General features: G+C 40.2%; 1 protein-coding gene across 2 annotated transcripts in view; it reads left to right on the top strand.

The window, feature by feature from the left end:
• Positions 1–22,604, top strand: part of TNFSF10 (TNF superfamily member 10) — a 46,123-nt gene extending 23,519 nt beyond the window's left edge. Inside the window, exons 1-5 of one of the 2 annotated variants that reach the window (XM_043997046.1) lie at positions 3,879–4,082; positions 9,305–9,457; positions 9,588–9,627; positions 14,008–14,121; positions 21,833–22,604. In XM_043997046.1, coding sequence (XP_043852981.1) covers positions 3,945–4,082; positions 9,305–9,457; positions 9,588–9,627; positions 14,008–14,121; positions 21,833–22,284 — 897 coding nt within the window. In that variant the 5' untranslated portion in view covers positions 3,879–3,944 and the 3' untranslated portion in view covers positions 22,285–22,604. Of the gene's footprint in view, positions 1–3,878; positions 4,083–9,304; positions 9,458–9,587; positions 9,628–14,007; positions 14,122–21,832 lie in introns of those variants that run through there. The other variant, XM_043997047.1, reaches the window with a different exon arrangement.
• Positions 22,605–25,494: the final 2,890 nt, after the last annotated feature.

Raw genomic sequence — 25,494 nt, 5'->3', positions numbered from 1 at the left:
TCATGGACGATCTAGGGGTACTCTGAAAGATCTGTGCCATTGACACAGAAATAGCCCAATAGATGGGCATTTGTTGTTATCAGTAATTTCAGTCATGTCTACTCTCCGTGACCCCATTTTGGGGTTTTCTTGGCAAAGATCTCAGAGTGGTTTGCCATTGCCTTCTCCAAATAGATGGGCATATTCTTTAGCAATCAATCAATTTAATAGGCATTTAATAACTGCTTACCATGTGTCAGGTACTGTGCTAAGTGCCAAGTCCACAAAAACCAACATAGACCCTGTCCTCAAGGAATTTAACAGGGGAGCCAACATGCAAGAAAAAGGTACATATGAAACAAATGGAAGGGAATTAATTATAGAGGGGAAGTTCAGATCTGCACCTCAAAAAGACCTTAGAGATGACTTAGTCTGAACCGTCCTCCCCATTTTATAGAAACTGATGAATAGGGGGCAGCCAGGTGGCGCAGTGGATAAAGCACCAGCCACGAATTCAGGAGGACCTGAGTTCAAATCCCGTCTCAGACACTGCTTGTGCAGCTGGGGCCTTCTGCAGATAAGGGTACTCTCCTAGCTTCTTTAGTTCAGCAGTTCCCAAGTTCCCAAGATGTTCACCCCTTCCTGGTATCTCTTCCTCCCTTTGTCCCGCTATGATGAAAATGTAAACTTTGGTAAAACCTTTGAGGCCCTTGGGTTCCCAGGCATGTTCATTTCTCTTACAATAAACCTGGTTCTCACATAAATCTCATGATGTTGTGATTGTCTGTTGACACTATCTATGGCTGGAACTGTACTCAGTTCTTCCTGATCACAGGCTCAGCAGAGGTCTATCCACTGAGCCACATAGCAGGCTGTATCAACAGGTACCAAGGGATGAGAAGCCAATGAAGGGCGGAGAAGAAAAGGGGCTGAAGCTGGGATCAGAGGAGCCAGGTTTGTAGTTTTAGCTCTTCCATGTAGTTTCTGTAGCAGACAGAGCGCAGGACTTGGAACAACAAGGAGGTCAAATGACATGTCAAACACTAGCTGCAGTATGACCTTGAGCAGATCATGAAACCTTTCTCAGCCTCCGTTTACTCACCTGAAAAAGGGGAATAATTAGAGCACCCACCTTAAAGGACCATTGTAAGGATCAAATGATATAATCTATGTAAAGTGCATTGTAAACCTTAAAGTTCTATACAAAGTTAACTATTATTACCTGAGTCCTTGGCTAATCACTAGCATTTATATGGCCCTCTAAGAGTTGTAAACCTCCGAACAGACAAGTATCTTCAAGGCAGGCAACTCCCTAAGGCTGTAAGTCACAGAGCAAGTGCTGGCCTGTATCAGTGAAGGGAACTCCTTCATCCTCAGAGTTCCCTATAACAGTGAAATCATAGCTCCAGACCCTATTCCCAACCATCTCCCTAATGTTTGCAAGCACTTCCTGGTCTTGTTTGATCTTTGCATCTGTCCTTCAAGGGGGATCCTACATGTATTATTGTTTCCAGTTTTAAAGGTGGGGAAACATTAAGTGACTTGCCCAGGGCCACACAGCTATTCAGTACCAGGAACAGGATTTGAACCCAGTTCTTCCTGATTCCAAGTTCAACTATCTATTACCCCTTTCTGGGCCACCATTTCTTCATCTCTAACATAAGGGGCTTGGACTATCACAGCTTCTCTGCCTGGGGACCCTTGTTTTTTTTAATTGATGACTCCTTCAATTTAATTGGCTTCTTTTGTAATCTTTTGTGTTTTATGTGCTTAAAACATTATTTTGAGAAGGGGTTCCTCGGCTTTCCCAGATGGTAGAGAGAGTCCAGGACACAAAAATGTAAAGAACTCCTGGACTTGATTTTTTTTTTTTTGTGAGGCAAGTGGGGTTAAGTGACTTGCCCAAGGTCAAACAGCTAGTAAGTGTCAAGTGTTTGAGGTCAGACTTGAACTCAGGTCCTCCTGAATCTGCGGCCGGTTCTTTATCCACCTAGTTGCCCCCATCCTTTCCCTTTAAATGTCACTTTTTCCTCTGACCTCTGCTATGTTTTACTTCTCCCCGTAGGGAGAATAATCCTGTCTCGAAATAGAGGTTGCCCTGAGGTCCACGGGCTGTAGTTGTTTTCAATCCCTGGATGTGGGAATTCCCTCTAGGCTTGACTGGGGCACAGCCAGCTGCAAAGGAGAGATGTCTACCTCTGAGCCAGCTCTAGAGAAGGGCAGGTTTGGCTAAGAGGCCTCCGGCTCCCTTAAGGACTCTCATCCTGCCAGAGACTGCTCCAGACCCGGTCCCTGATCTTGGACTCTGCTGCTACCTCCTCAGCCTCTGACTGACATGCTCCACATCTCTGGCTGTGTAGGGCAGCCCCTGGGATGACTGAGACTCAGGTGGTGTGGGTTCTACTCCACTGATCAGCATTTTGTTGGGTAAGATCGTCAGCTTCTCTGGCCCCTTCCTCGTCTGGAAAATAGAGGGGCTGGGGAACTTCCAAGGTCCCTTACAGCTCTAAGATGTTACTTCATGTATCAGCCTGCTCTGACATTCCTATCCGGCTTTCATTCTGAGCTTTTCTTACTTTCTCCTGAAACTCACTGAAACTCACCTTGTATCTACCTTCTCTCCTTAAGGTTAGACCCTCTGTGCTTTCCAATGAGCCAACAAATCTGTCGCATGTTGCTCAGTCATTCAGTTGTGTCTGATTTTTCATGACCCCATGGACCATGGCATGTAGACCCCACTCCCTTCCACTATCTCCTGAAGTCTATCCAAGCTCATGTTTATTTCTTCCATGACACTATCCAGCCATCTCATCCTTTGACATAGTTATTTTTCTTGCTTTTTCTTTGCAACATGTCTAACAGGGAAATATATATGTGTGTGTGTGTGTGTGTGTGTGTGTGTGTGTGTGTACATATACATATACATTGTGGGGCAATGAGGGTTAAGTGACTTGCCCAGGGTCACACAGCTAGTAAGTGTTAAGTGTCTGAGGCCGCATTTGAACTCAGGTCCTCCTGACTGACTCCAGGGCCAGTGCTCTATCTATTGTGCCACCTGGCTGCCCCTATCCCACTCTCTTAATTGGTGCATTGCTAGCTCAGGCTCCTATTTCAAGAGGTGAACAGGGAATATTCACTTCACTCCCTGCTCCACTCATTTTCTGGATTTTTCCCTCTTATCTTTTCAGCTCCTTTTTAGATGTTTTATCCTCCATTAGAACTGTAAGGTCTTGAAGGGCAGGGGCTATCTTTTTTTGTTTATATTTGTACCCCTAGTACTTAACATATAGTAATTCTATCTTTCTATCTGAAGGAAAATTGGGAAGCTGATGGTCAAGAAATTATAAGTGATTTTCATGGTTCTCCTAAAAGAGTGATGACTTTGAAAAACTTTAATAATAGAAATAATAATAATAATAATAATACTTCCTTCTCTTCTCTTCCTCCCTTCCTCCACTGCAGGTACTCTCCCGTTTTGTAATGTAGTTAAATAAAAGTCTTCCTATCTTCCATGCCAACACTCTAGGCAGTAGGCTACCCAACCCTCTCTCTCTTTTCTATATATACAATATATAATATATACACAACATATCATATACAAAGTATATTATGCAATATAAAGTATACAGTATATAATTGTATACACGATATATTCAACATATGAGAGAGTGTGCACACACGCTCCCTCAATCTTCAATCCTAAGGATTTAGACTTTTCTAAAATTTAGGTCTACGAGCTGGTAAAACACCTGGGCCCTTGATCTCTAAAAGATCCTCTCGATCCCTTCTTTTCTCTTCTTTCTGGACCAAGCAAGTAGTTTCTTTCCCAGAGACCTGACTTCTTTATACTCGCCTATACACGGTGCCCCGCCTCCTTCCCCAGGCGACTCACACTGAAAACAAGTCAAGAACTGCTCTCTTAGAAAGGCTCGCTAACAGCCCGGTCCGTGGCTGGTGTTCTAGTCATGTCCCTCAAGCCCACCATCTCCGGGGAGACCCCCAGCCCTAGTCAAGGCAGCGCGCTGCTCTTCCTGTTCCCGCTGACGGTGCAAGTCTTTTTTGCTGCTGCCACTTACATCTACTTATCTTACGAGCTGGAACAGGTCAGTGCAGTGGGCTGGGGAGCGCCGGGTCTGCAGAGAGCTTGAAAGCGATAGTCTGCCGCCCCCCCTTCCCCCTGTCCTTTGCCTGTACACGCCACTCCTCTCTCCCCTTCACTCCTCTGACTTGCGGGGCTCCCAGTCCAAGGAGATGGCGGGGAGGGGCGGGGTGTGCCGGAAGGGGTGGTGGGGTGGTGGTCCTGTCACTCCTGCACTGCGGCACCTTGAGAGTCATCTCTCACCTTGTTAAGGTGAATTCTGAAGGGCTCTGAGCTGTGCGCTTCAGAGGGAAGAGGCAATGGCTAGGACGCAGTAGACTGGAAAAGAAGGGGCGAGTTGCACTGTTCTCCCTAAGCCGGCTGGTTGTGGAAAGCTTGCCTGGAAAGCTTACCTGGTGATCCCGTGCATTTGGAGTTCTGAGGGCTTGAATTTCAATCCTGGCTTGGACAGTTGTGTGACCTTGGGGGCTCTGTCAAATGATGACATTTGGGGGCATCTGTCTAAGGTGTGGTCCATCTCTAAATCGATGCTCTTATTCCTGGCACCCTGCAGACTTTTGTGACTTTTAGACACTCCCAAGCTGGTAGATTTGTAATGCTTTCTCTACCACCCTGACCTTTCCCCAAGCCCTTCTAAGCTGACCCACTCACCCCAAAAAAAGAGAATAGAAGGTGGTGAAATGGATAGAACACTGCATTCTGGAGTCAGGGAGACCTGAATTCAAATGCAGCTTCAATTTCACCCTTGTGGGATTCTGGGCAAGTAACTTTTGTCTGCCTCATTTTCTTCATCTGCAAAATGTGTCTAATAATAGCCCCTATCTCCCAGGGTAATTGTGTGAGGACCAAATGAAAAATAATATCTGTAAAAGTGATTTGCAAATTTCAAAGTATGATAAAGTACTAGCTCACTCTGAACAGTTTCAGAGGAATGTGAACTAATCTCTAGGAACTGCTAGACTAGCTGCTACCAGGTACCTCAAAACAACCAAGCAATCAACAAGCACATACTAAGTACCTACTATGTGCCAGTACAGTGCTAGACACCAGGAATACAAATATAAAAGTGAATTTGTCTCTGCCCTCATAGAGCGTCTATTTTATTGGAGAGCCAGCTAGAGCATGTGTGCAAGATCTATACAAAATCAGTCCAAGATGATGGGGAAGTAGAGCACCAGTGATTGGGGTATTAAGCAAAGCCTCTTCAGGGAGGGGGCTCTCGAGCTTACCCTGCAAGGGAGCTAGCTGTTCCAAGAGGGGGATGTGAAGGAGGAAGGAATTCTGGGCAAGGAGGACAGCCTGGGCAAAAACCTCAGAGAGCAGAGGTAGAATCTTGAGCTATCTTTACCTATAAGAAAGGAACAGATGGCTTTGGGAAAGTGTCTTTATTTTGAGTGCCTAGCACATAGTAAGTGCTTTAATGTGGGCTTGTTGACTATCAACTGCTTTTTTCACGGTATTTATTGATATTCCAGTGGCTTGAAAAATAGGACATGTCCAAAGGGCATGTGACTCCTTACCATACTAGTTATTCTGTTAATATTTAAGGAAGGGCATTATTAGATAGAAAATATCCAAAGTACAACAAGAATGGTGAAAGGCTTCAAGGTACTTTCTGCATAACAATAATAGCTAGTGTGTATATACATACATACTGATAGATCTATATATAGACATGGACATAGATAGATATAGACATAGACATAGACATAGATATACATATACATATACATATATACATACACATACATATACACATACATATACATATACATATACACATACATATACACATACATATACATATACACACGTATTGATTTAAGGTTGGAAAAACACTTGACAAATGTTATGTTATTTGATTCTCACAACAACCCCGGGAGAGAGGGGCTATTATTATCCCCATTTTGAAGATTTGGAACCTGAGGTAGACAGAGGTTAAGTGACTTGCCCAGGATCATACAGTTAGTAAGAGTCTGAGTCCAGTTTAGAGTTCAGGTCTTCCTGACTCCAGGACCAATGCTCTGACCACTAAGCCATGTAGCTGCCATAAAGATACATAAAGGTTGTTCAGAGGCACAAAGGTCTACTTACCATGGAGAAGGGAAGACTCAGGGTGGGCTTATGGTAGTAATCTTTTTTTAATAAAAGTATTTTATTATTTCCCAGTTACATGTAAGAATAGTTTTCAACATTTGTTTTCATAGGATTTTTAGTTCCAAATTTTTCTCCCACCCTCCCTTCCCTCCCTCCTCCCCAAGATTGAAAGCAATCTGATATAGGTTATATATGTACAATCACATTAAATATATTTCTGCATTAGTCATATTGTGAAAGAAGAATCAGAGCACAAGGGAAAAACCTCAAAAAAGAAGGAAAAAACCAGCCCCAAAGTAGAAACAGTATGGTTCAATCTACATTCATAATCCACAGTTCTTTTTTCTGGATGTTGAGAACATTTTTTATTATGAGTTCTTTGAAATTGTTTTGGATCATTGCACTGCTGAGAAGAGCCAAGTCTATCACCATTGTTCATCACACAATGTTGCTGTTACTGTGTACAGTGTTATCCTGGTTCTGCTCCTGTCAGTCAGCAGCAGTTCATGTAAATCTTTCCAAGTTTCTCTGAACTCCTCCTGCTCATCGTTTCTTATAGCACAATAGTATTCCATTACATTTATATATATGGTAGTAATCTTTAAGTATTTGAAGGACTGTCTACTTGATCCCAAAGGAGAGAACCTGGAACAATGGATGAAAGTTACCAATTTAATCTTTATAAAAGAAAGAGCTTCCTATTCTATCAAGCAGTCAAAGACGAGGCTAGATTGCCTTGGAAGGGTGTGGCAGGTAGAGGCTGGATGACCATTTGTTGGGGATTTCTAGAGGGGATTCTTTTTCAGTTGGGGCAGCTAGGTGCAGTGGATAGAACACTGGCCCTAAAGTTGGAAGGACCTGAGTTTAAATCTCACCTCAGACATTAGCTGTATGACCCTGGGCAAGTCATTTAACCCCAATTGCCTTAAACATGTGGGGCCATCAGTGATCTTGATGTACATCTTACCACTGGACCCAGATGGCTCTGGAGGAGAGAGTGAAGTTGTTGACCTTGCACAGCCCTCCCTCACTTAAATCCAATTCAAGGCAAGTCATGACCTCATCCCGATGTCACAGTCAAAGAACAAGTAACAACAACAGATTTTTTTTAAAAAAAGAAGCAAAATCAATCCCTGCCCCAAGGATTTTACACTAATGGGAGAGACAAAATGTAAATAATTAAGTGCAAGCAAAATATGTTGTAGTAGACGAAGGTAATATGAAAGGGAGAAGCATCAACAGCTTCTGGAGACTGGGAAGTGCCTCCTGTGAAAGGTGAGATTTAAGCTGAGTCTTGAAGGAAACTAAAGAAACCAAAAGGCAGAAGTGAGAAAGAGGGAGAACATCCCAGGCAAGGGGCACAGGCAGGACAAAACTTTGAAGGGTGTGTGTTTGAGCAATTGCAAAATAAAGTGTAGAAAAGACTGGGAATGTGCTAAGGAATATTCCTCTACCAATATACTTTCTTTGTGACTTATAATCTCATGCAGTAGAGCAGAATTTTGAGAGATAAAGTATCAAGGGAAGGATTAGAACCCTGGTGGTCTGATTCCCCAGCCAACGTTCTTTCCACTGTACCAGTAAGTCAACGGTCATTGCCTGGGGCACATTGAGGTTAAGTAACTGGTTCAAAGTCACAGCAAGTAAGCAACTGATGTGGCATTTGCAGCAGTCATCACCCAGATGATTAGTAATGAATTGAATTTGCTCATTTACCAATCAAACAACAAGCATGTATTAAGCATCCTTTATGCACCAGGGGGTGTGGGGGTTCAAGGACAACGATGAAATAATCCCCTAGTTTAAGGAATTTATATTATAAAGGGGGTAGACAGCATATTGTGCCATCCATCTATTGAACACCTCTTGTTTGTAGGAAACATAGGATTATATATTTATAGAGACTTTAGGAGCCATCAAGTCTAACTCTTTTGCTTTACAGATGAGGTAATTGAGACCTAGGGAAGGTAAGTGACTTGCCCAAGTAGTAAGTATCTGAGGAAGGATTTGAATTCAGGTTTTCCTGACTCTAAGACCAGAGTTCTAGAGCTGGGAGGGACCCCAAAGGCTGTCTGGTCCAACCCCGTCATTTTTTTAGATGGTGAAACAAAAGCGCAGGGAGAGTGAGGAGCTTGCCCAACCTAGATCCTCTTTCTTCTATTGCATGTGCTTAAAGACACAGGTTTATTTATCCTAATGGAATGGGATGAAAAAAAAACATTATTTTAAAATTTTTTAATAGTATTTTATTATTTTTTCCCAAATACATGTAAAGATAGTTTTTAAGATTCATTTTTATAAGATTTTGAGTTCCAAATTTTTCTCCCTCCCTCCCTTTCCTCCCCTCTCCTGAAGCCAGCAAGCAGTATGATATAGGTTATACATTACAATCATGTTAAACATTTCCACATTAATTGTATCGTAAGAGAAGAATAAGACCAAAAGGAAAAAAAAAGAACTCAAGAAAGAATAAACAACAACAACAGAAAAGCAACAACAAAAGTGAAAATAGTATGCTTCAATCTGCATTCAGACTCCATTGTTCTTTTTCGGAATGTGAAGAGCAGAAAACCATTTATTAAACACCTACTGTCCTATGTTCTGAGGATGCAATAGAAATTACAGACCTTCATTGACCTCAAGGAGCCCACGTTCTAATGTGGAGGGGGGAGAAACAACACACTGAGGAGGGTTTCTTATTTATGTTTAATTAAGGACAAATGAAAAAACCAGGTCATACTTTGGCAGGGTTAGTAAAAAAGGGAAATAAATGGCAAGAACTAAAGGATCCTGAGCAGAAATGGTGGAGTACACAGTCCCCTACAAAGAGTTCTGTGGAATTAAGGGTGAGTGGAGTAGAACTCTGGGCTATTTCCAGGAAAGATGAGAGCGTAGGGGCCAACATTCAGACGATGGCGAATGTTCTATACATGGCACACAGAAACTGGGAAGTGGTACAATGGGTTGGGAAGTAAATCAGCTGGGAGTTCCCTCCTCATTGGAGGGTTGCCCAGGGGAAAAGGGTGTGCACAATACCAAAACTGGTTGTTATTGTGTATCTAAAGGATTTCCAGGAATCCAGCTAGATTTCTGGATATGTGATGATATAACTTTTCCTATCTGGCACAGCTACAAGATTCAAATTCTCAGAGCGGCCTGGCATGCCTGACAAAGGAATACTTGAGAGCTACAATGGGTAATGGAGACCACAGTGGTAATGCAGAGCAAGTAGACCTCTTCTGCCAGCAGTTCAAGTGGCAACTCCAGCAGCTAATTAAAAAGGTAGGTCAGTTATTCAATAAGCATTTCTTTCTGTGCTCTCAGGCATGGCATTAGGGGCTGGGCTCACCAAACAATGAAGGAAATAACTCCACATACAATTCTAAATAAAATTATTTGATCATGTTTGCAGGAGCTTTGGACACTCTATGAGGATTCTTCTATAAGGCAAGGTAGAGACAATTTTTATTGGCATTCTGCGTTTACTTTAAAAAAAAGGATGAATTTTCTTCATTGTTAAACTATCTATATTCTAACATGGTGGGCAACCTTTGAATCTCTTTCCATCCATCCATTTGAGTTCCTTAGTTTCATGCTTTGCTACTTTCCCCCAATTTTCCCTTTCTTCATACATGAATCCTCTCCTCCATCATCCCTCTCCACAAGCAAAGCCCTTCCCACCCTGCAACACACACACCTTGACCCTGCCAGACCCACTCTGCATCATTAATGGGGACAATCATTTTTTTCAAGACCATATCCCAGATGAGATTACTAAAGAGGAAATCTCAAAGCACCACCTAAATGTGAGTGGTGATTTTAAATTATTTTAAATTTTAAAATTAAAATTAAACTTTTAAATTATTGTTATTCAGGATCATCATTTTTCCTATTGTTCCTGGGATGCCCTGAAGGCAGTGGGTTTTCCCTCTGCAGAACCGGATGTCCACTTGGGGCAATTTTGGATGGAGGATTCCTGTTTTTAGGATCACAAGATTCTAGGTGTTGTGAAAAAATAATGGGTTTTGGGGGTCCCAGAAGCCCCCCACTCGAAGGTCTGACCTCTTTTAAGGTCAGCCCAGCATCTGTAAAATTGGACCTCTGACTCTGGAATAGAGACAATAGAAATTAAAACCACACCTACCTGAAAACCTTTCCCCTCAGAGGGTCTGTCATCTGGACTTTGACCTCAGCAAGTACTATTCATTTTAATATGGACCATCCTCAACTCCAGTAAGCCAATAGATTTGAATGATGCTAGCCAATTAGCTTGGAGCAGTGTGTAAGGGCTGCCTCTCCTCCGGACTGCAGGGAGTTTATGCTCTCTCACACACTCTCGCTTGGCTGGGATGCTGGAGGAGGCAGCCACTCTGCCTCTCTCTCCTCTCTATCCTAGGTATATAGGGCTTCTGAACTTTCAGAGCCATGTGCTCTCTCTTTACTAACATTATTATGATTTAACAAATGCTTAATGCCAAAGACTGATGCTAAAGCTTCTAATTTATAAGTAGCCATATATTAGAAAGCCCAGCTAAGTTCTCTAAAACTTAGGACAGAGATAAGCACCCCCATCTAATTTCCAATGACATAGTGTAGAGATAGAAGGGATCCTAGCAGCTTAAGTCCTACCCTCCCATTTTAAAGGTGAGGACACTGAAGTTGAGACAGCTTAAGTGACTCTCCCAGAGAGTCGAGGAAGAACGTGAAGCAAGATTTTAACTCCGGTTTTGTTGACTCCAAATCTATCCGCTATTCCACCCAGTTATTCAGTTATCAGCTGGACTGGATGACCTTTGAATTGACATTTGAAACTAGTTTGCTTTTCAACTCTGAAACTGATTACATTGTAAAAGTGGTTCCATTTATACTGTGGCTCCTCCTAAATCCTTTTGGTTTCTCTGGTTTATTTATTTTCATTTTTTTGTCTAAGCTTATGATTTTATCCATGTATAAAACTCTCATTGTGGAGAATCTTTGTAGTGTCAGAGCCAAATGGGACGCTTGAAGGGTTAAGGAACTTATCCAGGGTCACAGAACAAATAGATGTCAGAGACAGGTGTTGAACCCAGGTGCATATGGATTCAAGACCAGGCCTCTAGCCACTAAGACATCCCATTGCTGTCACAAATTTCTGATTTCTTAGGAAAAAGAGTTGAGTCTCTAGCATCTCTGTCTTGTGTGTCTGCATAAACAGCATCTGGGCTCTCCTTTGTGAGAGGAAAATGACTTTGGAACTCAGTGCTGGCCATGTGTCAAAGGCTCATTTATTCTCAACCTCGAGAGAATGGACACTTGCAAATAAGTGCTACGGCCAGCAAGTAGTGCAAGTGCAGAGAGTGAGGGCTCCAAGACCCCTTTTTTAATCCATAGTCCCTAACACAAAATGGACCCTCCCCTTTTTCATCACTGGCTGGATTACTCAAGGGTTACAATCTACACGGAAAAACTAGCTAACTGAAACACAGTATTCTTAACTCTAATTTCCATAATTATTCTTTGGGTTCTCAGCCAAAGGGGGAGGTGACAGAGGGACATTTCTTCAATCTTCCCTTATATGGACACGGCCCAGAAGAGGACCTCATCTAGACCAGCTCAGGGCTACTTGAACCATGTGATCTGTTTGCTGGAGGGGAGGGAAGGGGGACTGAGACCGTTGTCCTCAGACAGGTCCAGAGGAGTGTAATTTGAATGGCAACAGTTATATCCTTATTGAGAGGAAAGTATTACTCATTTCCTCACAATGGGGATGTAGGGAAAAGCCATTTGGCCAAAGATAGGTGAGGAAATAAATCTTCAAAATGGCTACTAGGTGGTGGAGCAGCTAGGTGGCACAGTGGATAAAGCACCGGCCCTGGAGTCAGGAGGACCTGAGTTCAAGTCCGACCTCAGACACTTAACACTTACTAGCTGTGGGACCCTGACCAAGTCACTTGACCCCAATTGCCTCACCAAAGAAAACAGAAAAAAAAAAGGCTGCAGCTGTGCTGTCTTTTCTTGCTTTATTTAGCTCTGATCTCAGTCAGCAAGTATTTGATGAATTGACTATCTACTTTTCTACAGAAGAAAGGAATTCCTATTGAAGGGGAAAGAGCTGCAGCTGATGCTCAGACAAAGGAACTGGTCAGTTGCAACTAAGGCAAAAATCTCAGTGGATGATACTCAAACTACTAACCCCAAGTCTCCTCCCATGGAATTGTGACTTCATATATATTTTTTTTCTTTTAAAAAAATACATTTATTTTATTAAATATTTCCCAATTACATGTAAAATACTTTTTTTAACAATTCACTTAAAACAATTTTGAATTCCAAATTCTCTCCTTCCTGGCCCCTCCTTCCCCCTTGAAAAGAGAAGCAATCTGATAGCAATTACACTTGTGAGGTCATGGAAAATATATTTCCATATTAACCGTGTTGCAAAAGAACACCCCCCCCCAAGAAAAATAAAGAATATTTCATATATGTTTTATTCATATATTTTCAAACTGGATAGGATGGTTCTCTACTTAAAATTATTCTTCAATTAGTGATAGACGTTTTAGGTCTCTTCCTAGCTATTCAAAGACCTTGCTCCATTCCCCAAACACATTTTGGGAGGCATAACATGGACGTGAGAGGAAGTTTGACCTAGTAGATAAGAGGGTTCTTCAGAGTCAAAAAGATCTGGATTTGGGCCAAGCCTCTGACATGTACTTGATGTATGACCATGGGTAATTCGCTTAACCCCTTAGTGCCCCAGGGGACTTTCCAAGGCTCCTGGAATATCTGAGCACACCCAACTGGGGAAAAAAGATCTATTCAGTAAGAAACTCCCTCTCACCAAAATGCATTTTCAAGCCAGATTAGTGTAATTAATGTAAGCTAGTTACAGGAAATTCTATATTTTTTAAAAAAAGCAAGTATTAATATAGGTTAGCAAAGGGGTTCACACATTTAATCTCATCTGATCCTCAAAATACCCTATGATGCAGATGCTATTATTATTCTCATTTCACAGATAAGGGAGCCCAAGTGACTTATCTAAGACCAAGTTTCTAAGGCAGAAATTGATTTCAGGTCTTCCTGACTCCAAATTCAGAGTTCTAACCACTGCACTGGGGTAGGTAGGTGGTACAGTGGATAAAGCACCCACAGGTCCTGGATTCAGGATAGACCTGAGTTCAAATCCAGCCTCAGACACTTGACATTTACTAGCTATGTGACCTTGGCCAAATCATTTAACCCTCATTGAAAAACAAAACAAAAAAACCACTGCACCACCACCCAACAGCCTATTTAGTGCCAAAGTACAAACATCTGTGACAATGGGAAACACTATGAATTGCTTAACAATTCTGAAAATTGTATTCCAATGGGCATGAAGGCCCCGGGCTCTTACAGGTACACCAGTGTGCTTCAAGCCCTGGTTGGTTCTCTACCAAGATAGAAGGGTTGGGAGTATCGGCTGATGATGTTGTCCAAGAACAAACCTAGCTAAATTGGGGGAGGGTCATTACTCAGATTGTCCACAATGGGATGAAATTTTTAAAATTTTTCTGTCTGCCTCACTTTCCTCAACTATAAAATGGAGATAATAATAGCATCTATCTTATAAGCTTGTGACGATTAAATGAGAGAATATTTGTAAAAACTCTGAACATATAGTAAGTTAATAAACACACTTGTTCCATCTCCCCTCTCTCAACCTCCCTTCATGGCTTACTGAATTATGGGATTCTCCTTGGTAACGTGGTATAGATTCTTCACTCTTCTTGATTGCCATCTGTCAACTTTGAGGTCAGTTTCAGTAGTGGGACCAGTGAACTAACCATTCTTTCTTACTTCCTGTTCAGGTAAGGGGTGGAATAACTCTTCAGGAACCAGAGAAGAGTTTAATCAGACTGCCATCCAGAGAGTAGCAGCTCATCTGACTGGAAATAGGCAGATGAGTTCTGCCTTTTCTAGAAGTAAGAGACTCAACCTATCATATATTTTGTTCATTTCAACTCAACTTGATTATACTAAGTGACAGTGATATGCAAGGGACTGGGCTGAGAAGGGGGCAGAAAGAAGAAAGGAGCTGAGAATCTAATGAGGGGTTTAAGATAAACAAACAAAATGAGCATAGTAAAAGGTGGAAAGCAAAGATCCAGAAAAAAGGGTCTGAGAAAATTTGAGGAGATAGGCAACACTTTTTTTGGGGGGAGAGAGGAGGATAAGAGTAGGCTCCATGAGGAAAGCAGCCCTAAGACAGGCATTAAAGAAAAGTTTGTTTTTTAAAATTATTTTTATTCTGAATTTAATGAACACTAATAAAATAAAATGGAAAAGAATCTTTTCATATACAAAGTTGAACAGGAAAAGAAGGTAAGTGCAAACATGACTGTCTCTTATATATAGCTTGTTTTTTTAAAAAATTCATAAAAAATTTAGCCTATCACTTTCAAAGTTGTCCTAATTGTTTGTTTCCTTCCGAACTTCCTTCTGCTCTCTTCTGGGTGTTTTCAAAGATGCTTCAGTGACCCCATTTTCTAACAAAGAGGATTTCAGTGGGTAGACACGAGGAAGGAGTTCATTCTAGCCAAAGAGGGTGGTGTGCATATTCACAAAGATGCTAGGGCTCAGTGAACAACCAATAGTATACATTGGAACATAGAATGTATGAAAGAGAGATGTGTGAAAAGAGGTTAAATTGGAGTCGGCTCCGGAGGACCTGAAATCTCAGGCTGAGGAGTGCATATATTATCCTAGATATCAAAGGATAGGTAGATAGAGTGCCAGGGCTAGAGAGTCAGGGAGACTCCTGAGTTAAAATCTGGTCTCAGACACTTACTAGCTGTGTGACCCTGGGCAAGTCATTGAACCCTGCTTGCCTCAGTTTTCTTATTTGTAAAATGAGCTGGAGAAGGATATGGCAAACCACTCCAGTATCTTTGCCAAGAAAATCCCAAATGGGGTCATGAAGAGTCAGACACGACTGAAACAACTCAACAACAAAAGTATAATGGAGGTAGAAGGGACTTGAGTTTATCCTCTTCCTCTTCCTCCTCTATTAGCATTGATGAAGTGCTTCTCAAGTGCTAGACAGTGTGCATGCTGAGGATGAAGGGGAGCATTAGTGGGAGTGAGACATTTGGGCAAATAAAGTATAGGAGATTATGATGATGGAGGAGAATTATAACATGTGAACCAAACCCCACCAAGTTATGTGCCTGAAGGACATGCATCTCCTGAATATTTTCTTTCTGGTTCCATGGCAACCCATGATCAGTGTAGGCAGATTTCACTTACTTTTTTCCCTTAATCAAGGCCAGCCTGAAAAATAAGCAAAGCATCACATTATTTATTTATTTATCGTGTATTTATATATTTACCTATAAATAATCTACTTTTCATACATTAGACTCTTCTATTGAGAATTTAGCATAGATAAATTTCACTTCTTTTAAAAAGATATCCATTTTATTTCATTTTAAACAATTAAATCATTTTTTTTTCAAGCAATGAAAATTTGCCTTTTCTTCCTTCTGCTTCCCTACTTTCATCTGTATTTCTAGCAAGGTCATAATACCTAAGTCCCTGGTCACTGGTCTTCTGTTCACATCAACTAATCTATCTCTCAACAGGTATTGGTTAACCACTGACTATGTTCAAGGCACAAAGAATACAATGACAACATATTTTTTAAAACCCAGCTCTCTTTTTTTGGGGGGGGAGGGGCAATGAGGGTTAAGTGATTTGCCCAGGGTCACAGAACTAGTAAATGTCAAGTGTCTGAGGCTGAATATGAACTCAGGTCCTCCTGAATCCAGGGCTGGTGCTATATCCACTGTGCTACCTAGCTGCCCCTAAACCCACCTTTTTCCCATATAAATATTTTATTATTTTCAAGTTACATCTAAAGATAGTTTTCAGCAGTTTTTATAAAATTTCTAGTTTCAAATTTTTCTCCCTCCCTCCCCCCTCCCCAAGACAACAAGCAATCTGATACAGGTTATGTATGTATAATCACATTAAATATATTTCACGCTATGAGAGAAGAATCAGAGCAAAAAGGAAAAACCTCAAAAAAGAAAAACTACAATAACAAAAACAATAAAAATAATATGGTTCGATCTGTATCCAGATTCCACAGTTCCTTTTTTTTTTTCTGGATTTAGAGAACATTTTCCATCATGATTCCCCTGGAACCATCCTGGACTGCTGAGAAGAATCAAGTCCATCACAGTTGATCAACACATAATGTTGATACTGTGTACAGTGTTCTCCTGGTTCTGCTCATCTCATTCATCATTAGTTCATGCAAGTCCTTCCAGGTTTCTCTGAAATCTGCCTGATCATCATTTCTTACAACACAATAGTATTCCATTCCATTCATTTAATTTCATATAATCAAAATTATCCATTTTTACCTCCCATGATTTCTTCTCTATTTTTTTTTGCTCAGTCATAAAGTTTTCCATTATCCTTATATCTGACAGGTAAAAATTTTCCATGCTCCCCTAATTTACTTATGATATTGCCCTTTATGTCTAAATCATGTACCCATTTTGACCTTATTTTGGTATGAGTGTGAGATGCTGGTCTATACCTAGTTTTTGCCAGACTGGTTTCCGGTTTTCCCAGTAGTTTTTTTGTCAAATAGTGATTTCTTGCCCCAAAAGTTTGTATCTTTGATTCTTACTTTGTTATAAAGTTTGAAATCAGATACTGCTAGGCTGCCTTCCTTCACATTTTCATTGATTCTCTTGACATTCTTGACCTTTTGTTTCTCAAAATGAATTTTGCTATTACTTTTCTAGCTCTATAAAATAATTTTTTGGTAGTGTTATTGGTATAGTACTAAATAAGTAAATTAATTAAGGTAGAATTGTTATATTGGCTTAGCTTACCCATAAGCAATGAATATTTCTCTAATTGTTTAAATCTGTCTTTATTTGTATGAAAAGTGTTTTGTAATTGTGTTCATATAGTTCCTACATATGTCTTGGCAGGTGGACTTTCAGGTATTTTACACTGTTTGTAGTTAATTTAAATGGAATTTCTCTTTCTACTTGTTCCTTCTGGGTTTTGTTGGTAGCACATAGAAATGCTGATATGTCATGTGGGTTTTATATTCTGCAAAACTTTGCTAAAAATGTTAATTATTTCAACTAGTTTTTAGCTGATTCTCTAGGTGGCCTATCAGTTTGTTGTTAGTCATTTCAGTTGTGTCTGACTCCACGTGACCCCATTTGGGGTTTTCTTGGCAAAGATACTGGAGGGGTTTGCCATTTTGTTTTCCACCTCATTTTATAGATGAAAAAATTGAGGTAAACAGAGTTGAGTAACTTGTCCAGGGTAATATAGCTAATAAGTGTTTGAATCCAGATTTGAAGTCAGGAAGATGAGTCTTCCTGACTCCGGGCTGGGCACTCTATCCCACTGCACCACCTAGCTGTCTGTATTAAAACAATACCACTTGTTAAACTATATTACAAAGCAGTAATCAACAAAACAATCTGGTACTGGTTAAGAAATAGAGTAATTGATCAATGGAATAGTTTAGGTAAACATATATGATAGTTGTAAACCATCATATCATTTGCAAAGAGTGATCATTTTGTTCCCTCATTGTCTATTCCTTTTCCTTCAATTTCTTTTTCTTCTCTTACTACTATAGCTAACATTTCTAGTACAGTATTGAATAGTCGTGGTGATAATGCACATCCTTGCTTCACCCCTCATCTTGTTGGAAAAGCTTCTAGTTTGTCCCCATTACAGATAATGGTTACTCTTGGTTTTAGATATATACCACTTATCTTTTTAAGAAAGGTTTCACATGGGGCAGCTAGGTGGAGCAGTGGATAAAGCACTGGTGCTGGATTCAGGAGGATTTGAGTTCAAATTCAGCCTCAGATACTTGACACTTACTAGTTGTGTGATCCTGGGCAAGTCACTTATCCTTCATTGCCCTAACCCCCCCTAAAAAAAAATCTAAAAAGAAAAGCTTCACTTATTCCTATGCTTTCTAGTGTTTTTAATAGGAATGGGTATTATCTTTTGTCAAAAGCCTTTTCTGCTTCTATTGATATAATCACATGATTTTTGTTATTTTAAAAGTTACTAATATGGTCAATTATGCTGATAGTTTTTCTAATACTGAATCAGCCCTGCATTTTTTTTTAAGTGAGGCAATTGGGGTTAAGTGACTTGCCCAGGGTCACACAGCTAGTAAGTGTTAAGTGTCTGAGGCTGGATTTGAACTCAGGTACTCCTGACTCCAGGGCTGGTGCTCTATCCACTGCGCCACCTAGCTGCCCCAGCCCTGCATTTTTGATAGAAATCCTACCTGGTTCTAGTGCATGGTCTTTGTGACATATTGCCATACTGTCCCTGCTAGTATTTTATTTAAAATTTTTGCATTAGTATTCATTAGGAAAATTAGTCTATAGTTTTCTTTCTCTGATTTTGCTCTCCCTGGTTTAGGTATCAAAATCATATTTGCGTCACAGAGGGGATTTGGTTAGACTCCTTTTTTGCCTATTTTTTTCCAAATAGTTTATATAGTATTAAAACTAATTATTCTTTAAATATTTTGTAAAATTTCCTTGTACATCCACCTGGTCTTGGAGATTTTTCCTTCGGAAGTTCACCTATGACTTCTTAAATTCCTTTTTCTGAGTTAGCATTATTTAACTGTTATATTTCCTGTTATGTTAATCTGGGAAACATATTTGCATACATTTTCATCCATTTCATTTAGATTATCAACTTTATTGGCATAAAATTGGGCAAAATAGTTTATAATAATTGCTTTAATTTCATCTTTACTGGTGGTTCATTCACCCTTTTCATTTTTTATACTGGTAATTTGGGTTTTTACTTTCTTTTTTTAAAAGTCAAATTAACCAGTGGTTTATTTTTTTCATAAAACCAAATCTTAGTTTTATTTATTAGTTAAATTTTTTATCTTTGATTTTATTAATTTCTCCTTTCATTTCATGATTTCTATTTTAGTGTTTAATTGGGGATTTTTAATTTTCTTTTTTTCTAGGTTTATTTTTAGTTGCATGCCCAATTTATTAATTTGCTCCTTCTCTCTTTTATTGATGTAAGTGTTTAGAGATACAAATTTACCTCTAAGTACTACTTTGGCTGCATTCCACAGATGTTGGAATGTTGTCTCATTGTTATTATCTTTAATGAATTTTTTTTTGTTAAAGGGTCTTCTTCTGGCAATGGGGGTTAAGTGACTTGCCCAGGGTCACACAGCTAGTAAGTGTCAAATGTCTGAGGCTGGATTTGAACTCAGGTCCTCCTGAATCCAGGGCTGGTGCTTTAACCACTGTGCTACCTAGCTTCCCCCTTTAATGAAATTATTGATTGTATCTATGATTTGTTCTTTGATCCATTCATTCTTTTAGTATTATTTAGTTTCCAAATAACCTTTTTTTTTTTTTTTTGGCGAGGCAATTGGAGTTAAGTGACTTGCCCAGGGTCACACAGCTAGTAAGTGTTAAGTGTCTGAGGCTGGATTTGAACTCAGGTCCTCCTGACTCCAGGGCCCATGCTCTATCCTCTGTGCCACCTAGCTGCCCCCCAAATAACTTTTAATCTTTCTTCCAAGGCCCTTTATTAAAAGTATTTTTATTGTATTATGGTTTGAAAAGCGTGTCTTTAATACTTCTGCTTTTCTGAATTTGTTTGTGAGGGTTTTATGCCTTAATACATGGTCATTTTTTGTGAAGGTGCCATGCATAGCTGAGAGAGGTACATTCCTTTCTATTCCCATTCAGTTTTCTTTTTCTATACCCTCTCCTGCTCTAAACTTCCATATTACTGGGTTATTTTTGTTTTGTTTTTTGTTTTGTTTTGTTTTTCAGGTCAGTGAGAGTTAAGTGACTTGCCCAGGGTCACACAGCTAGTGTCTGAGATAGGATTTAAACTCAGGTCTTCCTGAATCCAGGGCCGGTGCTTTATCCACTGTGCCACCTAGTGGCCCCCCACTGCTATTACTGTTGAGTGAAGTATCCTCCCAATTTCCCAGGCTCACAATTTAGGTGTCCTTTCTTCACTCATACTCTCTCACCTCCAGCCCCCAACACCCCATATTCAATCTGTTGCCAAAGCCTATTGATTTCTCCTGTGTTCCATTTCTTGAATATGTCTCCTCTCCTTTAGCACTGCCCCACCCTGGCACAGCCCCTCATCACCTCACACCTGAACTATTGCAAGAGCTGCTGATGGATCTGCCTCCCTCAAGTCTCTCCTCCCTCCAGTCCATCCTTCATTCAGTTACCAAAGTAATTTCTCTAAAGCACAAGCCTGTCCATGTCACCCTGCCCCCCCCCTTCATTAAACTCCTGTGATTTTCTATTACATACAAAGTCAAATATAAAACCCTCTTTGGGGCATTCAAAACTCTTGCTAGCCCAGGCCTCCAACACCTCACCTTTCTAGTGTTCCCCCCACCTTGTACTCTTTGATCCAGTGACCCTGCCCCCCCCACCCCCAGCTGTTGCTCTCTCTCGTTATCTTTACCTCTTGGCTTTCTTCAAGAACCAACTAAAATCCCACCTTCTAGAGGAAGCCTTTCCCAACTCCTCTTAATTCTAGTGCCTTCCCTCTTCTACTATTTCCTTTTTATCCTGTATATAGCTTGTTTGTGCATTTTTCTTTGCTTCTTCTTTTACCCACTAGATTGTAAACTCATTGAGGGCAGGGACTGCCTTTTGCTTCTTTCTGTATACCCAGTGTTTAGCACAGTGCCTGGCACATAGTAGATGCTTTATAAATGCTTATTGGCTAAATGACTGACAGGATGTACAGAATTCTCACTTTCACTTACAATTAATTTATCATTTCTTTTATTGTTGGTTACAACTCTGGAAAGACTAACCTTTGGACCAGGTCACAGATATTGATTTCTGAGGAACCAGGATTAGAGTGACAGGAAACTTTATGGCAGAGGCAAAGTATTAGTATTCTGGCCACTAGGCAGTGTAACGAATGGTGCGCGGGATTTGGAGGCAGAAAGACCTGAGTTGTTTCCCCCCACCCCCCAGGACAATGAGGGTTAAGTGACTTGCCCAGGGTCATACAGCTAGTAAGTGTCAAGTGTCTGAGGCCAGATTTGAATTCAGGTCCTCCTGAATCCAGGGCAGGTCCATTATCCACTGCACTACCTAGCTGCCCCAAGACCTGAGTTCAAATCTTTATACATTTAAAACTTTGTGAGCCTGGGGATGTCATTTAACTTTCCTCAGCCTCAGGTACAGCTAGGTGGCACAGTGGATAGAGCACCAGCCCTGGATTCAGGAGGACCTGAGTTCAAATCCGGCCTCAAACACTTGACACTTACTAGCTATGTGACCCTGGGCAAGTCATTTAACCCTCATTGCCTGGCAAAAACAAAACAAAACAAATCCCCAAACTAACAAACAAAAAAACTTTCCTCAGCCTTAGTTTCCTCAGCTGTCAAATGGGTTTATTAATAGTGACTACCTTACAAACTATTTGTGAAAATTAGATAGCATATGTAAAGTGCTTGGCAAATATTAATGTGATATATAAATATCAATTATTGTTATCATATTCCTAATAACAAAATGTTCTTGGGATTAAGGAATTCTCTGCTTGTGCTCCAGTAGCAGCTTCTATGAACACTTTTCTCTCTTGCTCTTTCAAATTCTCTAGGTTCATTGCTTGGAAAAGCTCTTGGTTGGAAAATCAACTACTGGGAATCTTCAAGGAAAGGACATTCATTCCTACAAAATGTGGACTTTTTGGATGGTGAGATCATCATCTCCCAAACTGGGTATTATTATATCTATTCCCAAACCTACTTTCGATTCCAGGAATTGGAAGGAAGTTCTGTGTCAACTTTGAATGAAGAGAGGGATAAAGAACCCAAACAACTGGTCCAATATATTTACAAAGTGACAAGTTACCCAGAACCCATCCTTCTCTTGAAAAGTGCAAAGACTAGCTGTTGGTCTAAAAACACAGAATATGGACTCTACTCTATCTATCAAGGTGGAGTGTTTGAGCTCAGGGAGAATGAGAGAATCTTTGTCTCTGTCAGCAATGAAAAACTGGTTGATTTGGACAAAGAAGCTAGTTTTTTTGGTGCTTTTCTAGTTGGTTGAATATTTATTTATTTCATTAAAAAAAAAGTAGGGGGCAGCTAGGTGGCACAGTGGATAAAAGCACCGGCCCTGGGTTCAAGAGGACCTGAGTTCAAATCTGACCTCATACACTTGATACTCACTAGCTGCGTGACCCTGGGCAAGTCACTTAAGCCTCATTGCCCTGCCAAAAAAAAAAAGTAGCCACCCCTACCATTTTACCTGCTCTATGGGACAAAGCAACAACAGAATTTCTGGACAATAATCCTATTACCAATGAGATCTGTCAGTCATCTGATAAATACACATTTATTTTTATTTTTATTTTTTTAATTAATAAAGTATTTTATTTTTTCCATTACATGTAAAGATAGTTCTCAACTTTTGCTTATACAAGCTTTACAATTTCAGATTTTTCTCCCTCCCTCCCCTCCCTCCCCTCCCTCCCCCCTCCCCTAGACAGCAGGTAATCTGATATAGGTTATATATATATATATATATATATATATATATATATATATATGTGTGTGTGTGTGTATATATATATATATATACACACACATAATAACATTAAACATATTTCTGCCTTAGTCATGTTATAAGAGAAAAAATCAGAGCAATGATGAAAAACCTCAAAATAGAAAAAAACAACAGCACCAAAAACAAAAGAAATAGTATGGTTCATTCAGCATGTATACTCTGCAGTTCTTTTTTTTTTTTCTTGGATTTGGAGATCCTCTTCCATCACCAGTTCCCTGGAACTCTTCTGTACCATTGCATTGGTGAGAAGAATATAGTCCATCACAGTAGGTCAACACTCAATGTTGATGATACTGTGTACAATGTTCTTCTGGTTCTGCTCATCTCACTCATCATCAGCTCACGTAAGACCCTCCAGGTTTCTCTAAACTCCTCCTGCTCATCATTTCGTACAGCACAATAGTATTCCATTGTTAAATACACATTTATTAAGCACCCATTAGCTATCAGTCACTGAGCTCAATGCTGTAGATATGAATATTCAAAGGCAATACCGGATCTGATCTGAAGGAGCATACAATGTAATGGGGGAAGACAAGGCACAAAAAGAAGGTGAAAAGGTGTGTGGGGTGGGGTGGGTTAAGGTACCCACATCAGTGGCATTGATGGAATCCAGTCCAAAGGAGTGATGCATTGTGGGAACTGAAGAGATGGCTTGTCTGGGAGCCCTTTTTAAATGGGAGCTTTGGGATGAATTCTTTGCTCTGTCCTCCAGCTGTAATTCCAAGTGTTATAGAAACAGCAGCAGAGTCAAGATGGTGGAGTTGCAGGTCATCTATTTTGTTTTCAAATCTTTGTTACTACCCAAAGTTCTGCTACAAATCATTTAGCATATTTGGTTCTCTTGACCTTTACTAGGGCATGTTATAACACAGCATTCTGGCTGTCTACCATTGATGACTGATCACTAATCAGAAGTGTGGGGCAGCTAGGTGGTACAGTGGATAGAGCACTGGCCCTGGAGTCAGGAGGACCTAAGCTCCAATCAAGCCTCAGACCCTTACTAGATATGTGACCTTAAGCAAGTCATTTAATCCTCATTGCCTCAAAAAACCAAACAACCCCCCCCCCGAAAATGTATATATGTTGAAGGGCAGGCATTAAGAGGAAGAAAGCAATCAAATATTGTTATTATATTGTTCTTATGACCTGAAGCATCACTATACATCCTTTAAAAAAATGTCCTTTTCTGCATTCCCTCCAAAGGGCTTACTATCTTCTTATCAATGAGTTTTGTGAAGTATAATAATGGAATGTATGCATCAAAGTATATGGGTATTTTAGTCACAGTAACCTCATTCTCTTTGCACCGCCCCCCCATGGTCTTTCAAACAGATCTAGAAAATATTGCAGAACAAATCATTATCAGAAAATCCCATTTTTTAAAAAAATCACTAGTCATTTTTCCAGCCCAAGGTGGCTGAAAAAGACAGACAGATATCTGTGGACATGTTCTTCTTATTATATTCTGGCTGATCTCTGGATCCCTACCTATTTTGGAGTGATAGATACAGGACTGATGGAGGAGGGTATCTGAGCCTGGGGTTGGCATTCCAGGATGATGAGTGGTCTGTGTTTAAAATGGCTAGCTAAGCAGCTTCTACTTTGATAGTTTCCTACATTCCGTTTTTAAGAATGAACCTTTTGAAGGCAGCTAGGTGGCATAGTGGATAAAGTGCTGACCCTGGAGTCAGGAGGACCTGAGTTCAAATCCAGCCTCAGACATTTGACACTTACTAGCTGTGTGACCCTGGGCAAGTCACTTAACCCCCATTGCCCCATAAAAAAATTTAAATTAAAAAAAATAAAGAACGAGCCTTTTGGGGGAGACAGCTTGTCAATAAAGATATAATTAAGGCTTACAAAAGAGGCAGCTATGTGGTGCAGTAGATAGAGCACCAACTTTGGAGTCAGGAGGTTCTGAGTTCAAATTCAGCCTTAGACACTTGCTAGTCATATGACCCTGATTGCTTTGAAACAAAAAGGGGGACTTTGTAAAGATTACCTGTCAAATGTTTGTACATTCATGTACTTTTTTACTTTATTATTTTAATAAACATTTTTATTTAAAATTTTGAGTTTCAAATTCTCTCTCTTCTTCCTTCCCTCCCTCCCTCTCCCTCCCTGAGGTGCTAAGCAATCAAATGCGGGTTATATGTGTGCAATTATGTAAAACATTACCATATTAGTTATTTTGTTTAAGAAAACTAAAATAAAATAAAAATAATAAAGTATGAAATAGCATGCTTCAGTCTGTGTTCAATCAATATAATTTCTTTCTTTGAATCAATATGCTTTATGTAAGGGCCTAAAATTCTAGCTGTGATGTCTAAAATCTAATGAGTGGTCGCCTTAAATTAGAAGCTTTAGCAAGAGTTTAGACTTTTAAGTATTTATTATAGTGCATTAGAAGTTAGTGAAGAGAGAGAGAGAGAGAGAGAGAGAGAGAGGTAAAAAGCAAACTTCATCTAACTATCTAAGAGAGCCAGCCTCCAACCTCCCGCCAAGCCACAGTCTGGGACTGAAAGGGCTTCATTCCTCCACAGCTTCTCCCAGAAACCTCCTGTGAAACAGGAAACAGGGCCGTCCACACACACAGCTCCAAGCTAATTGGCTGGTAACACTGATTGACAGGACCCACGGGCAGCAGACATCACTTCTGGACACCAAAGTCACATGATTTCTTTTCAG

The sequence above is a fragment of the Dromiciops gliroides genome, chromosome 3 (assembly GCF_019393635.1).
Source record: "Dromiciops gliroides isolate mDroGli1 chromosome 3, mDroGli1.pri, whole genome shotgun sequence".
Classification (NCBI taxonomy): domain Eukaryota; kingdom Metazoa; phylum Chordata; class Mammalia; order Microbiotheria; family Microbiotheriidae; genus Dromiciops; species Dromiciops gliroides.
The sequence above is the reverse complement of the archived record's forward strand: the minus strand, read 5'-3'. Positions and strand labels throughout refer to the sequence as shown.